This window comes from Galeopterus variegatus, unplaced genomic scaffold (genome assembly GCF_000696425.1).
Source record: "Galeopterus variegatus unplaced genomic scaffold, G_variegatus-3.0.2 Scaffold13986, whole genome shotgun sequence".
NCBI lineage: Eukaryota > Metazoa > Chordata > Mammalia > Dermoptera > Cynocephalidae > Galeopterus > Galeopterus variegatus.
The window spans coordinates 1-6974 of NW_007740097.1; the positions used below are offsets into that span (position 1 = coordinate 1).

Below are 6974 nucleotides of genomic sequence, written 5' to 3' on the forward strand. Positions count from 1 at the left end.
CCAAAGCTGGGAAAACTTATTTTCAAAAAGTTGCACAATTTTTGGTTTATGTACCAGATAGACCCAGGCAACAACGGACAAAGCTACACTCTTTTACTTCTATACAGCTCCTAAGTCTTTCTAGGAAGAGATAGCAACCTCTGTCCAAGTGCCTGGTTCTCAGGACCCAGCATTTCCCTTTGAGAAGAGATACCTTTCTGTGGTTATCCTTATACCTTCTTTGTTTAAGGAAGACTCCCTCCTAAATATTTCATATCAAACTTCCAAATAAAAACTTTGTAATTTAAATAGTCCTTTACATGCTGGTTTTAATTTGAGGTCTAAAAAAATCAATAGCTGAGAAATTATGAAGATAACTTTTCCCCTCTTTTTTCTGTTAAATCCAAATTAGAGGTGGAATCTCTAGCTGTCTTACAAGGCATTTGGGCTGCAGTTCATGTATAAATGAACCAAAATTAACTAACAATACAATAGTCTCTTCTAACTGGGCTAGAATTGGTGAGATATTCAGATGTTCGTGATCTAGTGCTTATTGAATGACTGACCTGTCTTTTCTGGGTGAACATTTCTCCTTTTCATAGTTAAACTTTGGACAATCATTGCCAATCTCAGCTATCTTGTTCTAGTATCTGACATCGGCATGTGTTGCCTCAGATAATGACAGGCACTGGTCAGGGACCTGTCTGTCCCTGGGATTGCTCAAGTAGAGTGATATGAGTTATCATATTTCCTGCTCTAGGAGGTTAGACTGGATGACCCTCAAGGTCATGGAGTCATGACTGCAAATATTCTTCTATTCTTAGAACCCCAGAATCTGTTATTCAGAATCTGTTATTTCAAATCTATATCCTAGACCTAAAAAAAGCGATGCTCTCAGATGTGTAAAGTCAAAACCTGCAGCTTGATCTTTCTAAGACAAAGTTGTGAGCCCTTTCAGGGTTCACTTCCCAAAGCATTTCTTTAGTGCTCAGGGTTTCTTAATGTACCTTGACAGGTTGAGAATCTCCAAGCAGAAAAAGTGGGCCCATGTCAATGTCAGGGTCTTTGGGATAGATGTTTGGTTTTACATGATGTTGGAAGTGCCGGTAATTCCACCAGTTTGCTGACAGACCCTGAAAAAAAGAGAGGCTCATTAGCTGAAAGATTTCTCTCCTGAAAAACCCTTCATTGTTGGAGTTTTGTGCATGCACCCCCAAAGTCAAAATAAGACATTTGATCTTCTTGAGCTTGCCCCACTGATGGGTCACAGAGTGACTCATTGAACAGAGGCTCTGATGAAGAAATAATTCTCTGATCCAGAAACACACAGCTTCAGGCTAAAATAACTCCTTATAATGAAAATCATAAAAACCTATTGAAATGAAATGTTTTTTCATCTTTCTCTTATTTAATCCTCATTTAAAAAATTCTTTTTGAAGGTAGATGGACAGAAGGTATTATGCCTACTTTACATATAAAGAACCCTCAGCTCTAAGATTAATTAGTTTTGGGGGAAAAAGTGCCCCCAGGTATTCTACTTCAATGAATATTTCAAAGAACTATGGATCTGAAGCTATCTCCTTGGGGGGCTTGGCTCAGGTCATTGCATGTCCCTGCTTCAATACTCTCATATAAAAACAAATGAGAATAAAAATTTTTCAGCTGGCACTAAGCTTGAATCACCTGTGACTAGGTAGTTTGTGATTTTTCTCTCTCTCACTGAAAATCTGAAGGTTTTAATAAAGCAAAGAATTTGGAGGCACATAAACCTAGTTTTATCTACTAGATGTATGGTTTGGGCAAATCACCCATCATCTTTGAGGCTCAATTCCATTTCCAGTAAATACAGTACAATGACACTTATCTTCATGGGTTGTTTGGGGAGATATGAGATGCTGTATATAAAATGTTGGCACATTGAAATATTAAATTTCTTCTCCCTTATGTTAATCATTTACAGAAGAATAAGCAGTAGTAGTAGCTTTTTAATTGCATATTTGACATCTCTTAATAACCAGATCTACTGTTCTAGATCTGCACTGTCTAACACAGTAGCTGCTAGCCACATGTGTCTTGGAGCACTGGAAATGTGGCCAGTTGAATTAAGACAGCCTGTAAGTGTAAAATACGTACTGAATTTTGAAGACTCAGTATAAAAAAAGAATATAACACATCTCATTGATAATTTTTACATTGACTACATGATAAAATGAAAATATTTTTAATATACATGGGGTAACAAAGTTATCTTCTAAATGTGCCTATTAGAAAATTTAAAATGACACATGTCATTTTAGTGTGGCTTGCATTATATTTCTGTTGGAGCATGCAGGTCTAGACACCATATGTCTATGGTAGAAGGGGACGGGTATGTTTGACAAGTTGTAAGCGTTAGCATTGCCTTTCCATAGACTTCTTTGCAGAGTCCTCTCTTAGCAACTCTCCACCCCACCCACAACCAACAGGAGTGGCATTCTCTGTCCAGAGCCATTAGAGCCCGGCTGCCTGCCCGTCCGGAGCCAAAGAGCCCGCCCAGCTATTGCCTCGAGGCCTCAGAGCCTTGTTTGCTGTTATCTTCCGTCCCTCCCCCTCCTGTGCACTATGGGTGTAGGTAACTTTGCAACTTGCCATAGATAACGGGAATTTTCCATTTACCAGAACAACCCGCCCTGCGGTTTTCTCAGTAAACCATCGGCTGCTCACTTCCTTATCTGCTGATTCCCTCCTGCTGTCTATATAAACTGTGACCTTCTGGATAATAAATGAGACTTGATCAGAATACTGTCTTGTCTCCATTTCTCGTGTCTCTTGTCCTGTCCAGTTCCCACTCTCCTCTTCAGGGTCTGTGTTGTATATCCCGCGGGTCGGGACAATTCTCTTCCAACCTCTAACACTTCCTAACATCCTTATGTAGAATCTCTTGTCCAGTTCCCACTCTCCTCTTCAGGGTCTGTGTTGTATATCCTGCGGGTCGGGACAATTCTCTTCCAACCTCTAACACTTCCTAACATCCTTATGTAGAATCTCTCCCTTCAGGCCAGATCTCTATCCTGAATCTCATGCCCAAATGGGCACTTTCCAAATATTTCCTTTTGGATGACTCATGATATCTCAAACTCAACATGTCCCATGCTGTATTCAACAATTTTGATTCCCCCTTCTGGAGTTTCATCTCCTGTGTACGTCTCCCATCAAATTGCATATGACACACTCACTTTTACATTTGTGCATTCCCTCATTTCTTCACCCATTCATTACTTATTTTGAAGAATGTTCCATTTGTCAGATACTGAGCTAGGCATTTGAAATATAAAGATAAACATGATAAAATGGGGTTCCCACACTTATGAAACATACAATCTAATGGGAGCAGTACACAACTAAACAAAGACGGTGTGATAAGGAATGATTCTGTTTTTCAATTAAGTCTTTAAAGAGCTCACATTTTGGCCTCTTCCACCAGCTGACTGTACTCTTTTAGCCAATAGCTATCTGTGGTAATTAGTAATATGGGAGACAGGTTTTGATTTATGATAGGTCAGGGAGCAGGTCTTAACAGAGAAAACTTAGAACAGTGGTCAATCAGAGTAATGATAGGTGTAATCTAAAATGGTGGCTCCACACCGTCCCATCTGTCTGGAAGCCACTATTATTGGAAGCAAGAAATAGAATATGTCATGGGCAAGCGAGTATTCTCAGCTATGTGTAAACAGGCTGCTCCTGTGCCGAGTCCTAAACAGGAACCACCCTAAGTCACTCCTCATTTCCAGCTTAGGTCTTTTCTCAGTGCAATAGAAAGAACACAGGCTTTGGACTGAAAATAACCTGAATTGAAATCCCTGCTTGGCCATCTAGTTAGGTGTGTGACCTTGGGCAATCTCCTCACCTATCAAATGGATGAAGTTACTGAGAGCATTACAGGAAATAATGTGTTTGACACTCTCTCTCTCTGCCGCCAAAATAAAACATTTTAGGATGTAGTCATGGAAACAGTATAGGCCAGATTTTCTAGGAAGATCTTAATTTTAAATATTCTGCCCCATTATCCCTATAATAAAAAGACCCGATTCTTTTAGTTTTCAAATGTGCATTCTGGAGGGGTATGAAAGCTGTGCTACAGGGAGCCCCTTTTGATTTTAGTATTGCACAAAAGTCCAAGATACATGCAGACATTTCCTCATTTATTTTCAGAAGGGCTCTTTCATTGTTTAAACACTGCAAGGATGACAACATATATCTTTTTGCACAGCTAGTGAATGAAAACACCAAAGAATCTGAATGTCTGTACCTTTTCCGGGGCAGGGGAGTTAGAGGAGAGTAGGGCGGTGGTGGTGGTGAGTTGATGTGAGATTAAGTTTTGAAATTTACAATTGCGATGCATGTAAAAGGTGGGGATGCTGCTGTTTATATTATAATTTTCTTTGTCATTTCCTTCCCACCCACCTTTTCTTCCAACAGGTAATTTTCTCTGCTGCAAATAATTGAGGACTGTGTTCATTTTCCTCATGAATCACTGGTTTTGCCTGCAAGCACACAGAGTACACCCAACATGCTTCTGGAGCCATTTCCCACCTTCTCATTCTGTTCACGAGATTATATTTATTTCAACTGGTGCAAAATGGTGTCTGGAGACACAGTTTATAGAGAAAGAGCTGTGTACAAATTTGGACCAATGGGAAAGCAGTGGTTTTTAAAAGTGCCAGCAAAGGTGGGGCTGATCTGAAATATTCCACGTACTGGTACCAACTCAACCACCAATTACCTCCAGGGTAGATGAGTCTCACCTTTCCTCTGACTCCTCAGAACAGGGAAGTGTCCATTATCTGAATCTCACAGTGACACAAGAAACCACCTCTGCTTTTAGTCTATGGCAAGTATTTCTGAGTGAATCCAGAAATACATCATCTATATAACACTGGTGGATAGAGGGTGTAGTGTGCCTACAGGAATTTTCTGGTTGAATGAAACTTGTCATATAAAATGACAATTTATTATTTATTCTAATCATTTTGAGGGACAGACATATCTCTAATATGAATCCAATTCCAACTCTGTGTTCACTGATGTCCTTAATCTTCAGTCTGCTTGAAGGGAGAGAGGGTATGTAAGAGCAGAGGATTCCAAGTCTCTTCCAACTCGATGTGATTTATGGTCTACTTCCCTATTTTCTTAACACCGTCATGATTAAGCACTTTCTGGGTCCTCGTTTTGATTATAAAAATATTGTTTCCTAATACTAGTAACAGCTAATAATTATTAAGCATGTCCCTATGCCAGGCACGGTGTTAAACATGACATGTACATATCAAGTATAGTCCAACAACATCCCTATCAGGTTGAAGCATCATCTATCCTCATTTTGCAGTTGAGGAAACTGAGATTCAATGACATTAAGTCACTTATTCAAAATGACTCAGCTAATCAGTGGCGAATTCCCACAGAAGGCAGGTCTGTTGGTAGAGCGGTAGTTCTCAATCCTGGCTGCAGTGTAGAATCACCCGGGGAGCTTTCAAAAACATGCAGATCCCACCACAGATGAATTTAGTCAGAACATCTAGAGATGGTGCTGAGGCAGCAGTGTTTTTTTAAAAGTTCTTTAGGCAACTCCAAATCACAGCCATAATTGAGCAGTACTGATCTAAAGCCTGTGCTATTTACTACTGTTAGGAATTCTTCCTCTCACCAGCTTATAGCCATTGGCTTAAATTGGCCTTTGAACCTTAATCTCAACTGAAATATAGGGGTGCTATAATTCCACCTCATGAGATTTACATGAGACAGTGCCTGAAGGACTAGTCCTGAACCTGGCACCTGGCAGGCTCTCATGTCATATGTTTCCTTCTGTTCCCTCCCTTGTCCCCCCTTATCACTTGCTGTCAGGAGGGACTGTTCACCTCTCTTTGTTGGCCTCACTCCAGCATTCTCTTCACCCTTTTTATTAGTTGGCTACTGCCAAGCCACTATCACCTAGGGAACCATATAACCAGGAAGATTTATATATATTTATATGTATATATGTGTGTTTGTGTGCAGATGCAACCATCAATTTTTTTTTTCCAAACATTTTTGAGCTGCAGTTGGTTGAATCCATAGATGCGGAACCCATGGGTGTGGTGGGCTGGCTGTATATTTGAATGTGTGTGTGTGTGTATATATATATATATAATTACTGTGTTAAGGAAGAACAAATAGGCTCTGAGTCAGTGCCTGTAGAACCCATGGGTGTGGTGGGCTGGCTGTATATTTGAATGTGTGTGTGTGTGTATATATATATATATATAATTACTGTGTTAAGGAAGAACAAATAGGCTCTGAGTCAGTGCCTGTGGGCATTTTCTGGCTTGAATGCAAGGATTTGTCTTAGTGAAAGGCTCAGAAGCATTTGTCCCTCTTCTGGACCAGAGCACATAGTCACCAAATCCTAGAAAGTTATAAAAAAAGCAGAGATCTAGTTTAACTCCTAATATTACAGATGGTAACACTGAGGCCAGAAATAGAATGTGATTTAGGCAATCTATGTATTCAACAAGGGATTACTATCCAGAGTACCCAAGCAATTCCAACAACTGAACAGTAAAAAAACAAGTAACCCAATTACAAAATGGGCAAAGGAGCTAAATAGGCATTTCTCAAAGGAAGATATAGAAATGACCAACAGACACAGGAAAAAATGTCCAACATCACTAAGCATCAGGGAAATGAAAATCAAAACCACATTGAAATATCATCTCACCCAGTTAGACTGGCCATTATCAAAATAACAGAGAATAACAAATGCTGGCAAGGATGAGGAGGAAAGGGAATTCTAAAACACTGTTGGTGGGACTGTAAATTAGTGCAGCCATTATGGACAACCATATGCAGGTTCCTCAAACAATACAGATAGAACTGCTGTGCAATCCAGCAATCCCACTGCTGGGTATATGCCCAAAGGAATGGAAATAATCATGTTGGATGGAGACCTGTATTCTCATGTTTTGGCAGCTCTATTTGCA

General features: G+C 39.9%; 1 protein-coding gene across 1 annotated transcript in view; it reads right to left on the reverse strand.

Annotated features, from left to right (window-relative positions):
- Nucleotides 1–986: 986 nt before the first annotated feature.
- LOC103581809 (fatty acid desaturase 2-like protein FADS2P1) overlaps nucleotides 987–6974 on the reverse strand; it is a gene marked incomplete at its 3' end in the record, with an annotated part of 25088 nt that continues 19100 nt past the window's right edge. Inside the window, exon 5 of the mRNA XM_008563554.1 lies at nucleotides 987–1112. Coding sequence (XP_008561776.1) covers nucleotides 987–1112 — 126 coding nt within the window. The remainder of the gene's footprint in view (nucleotides 1113–6974) is intronic.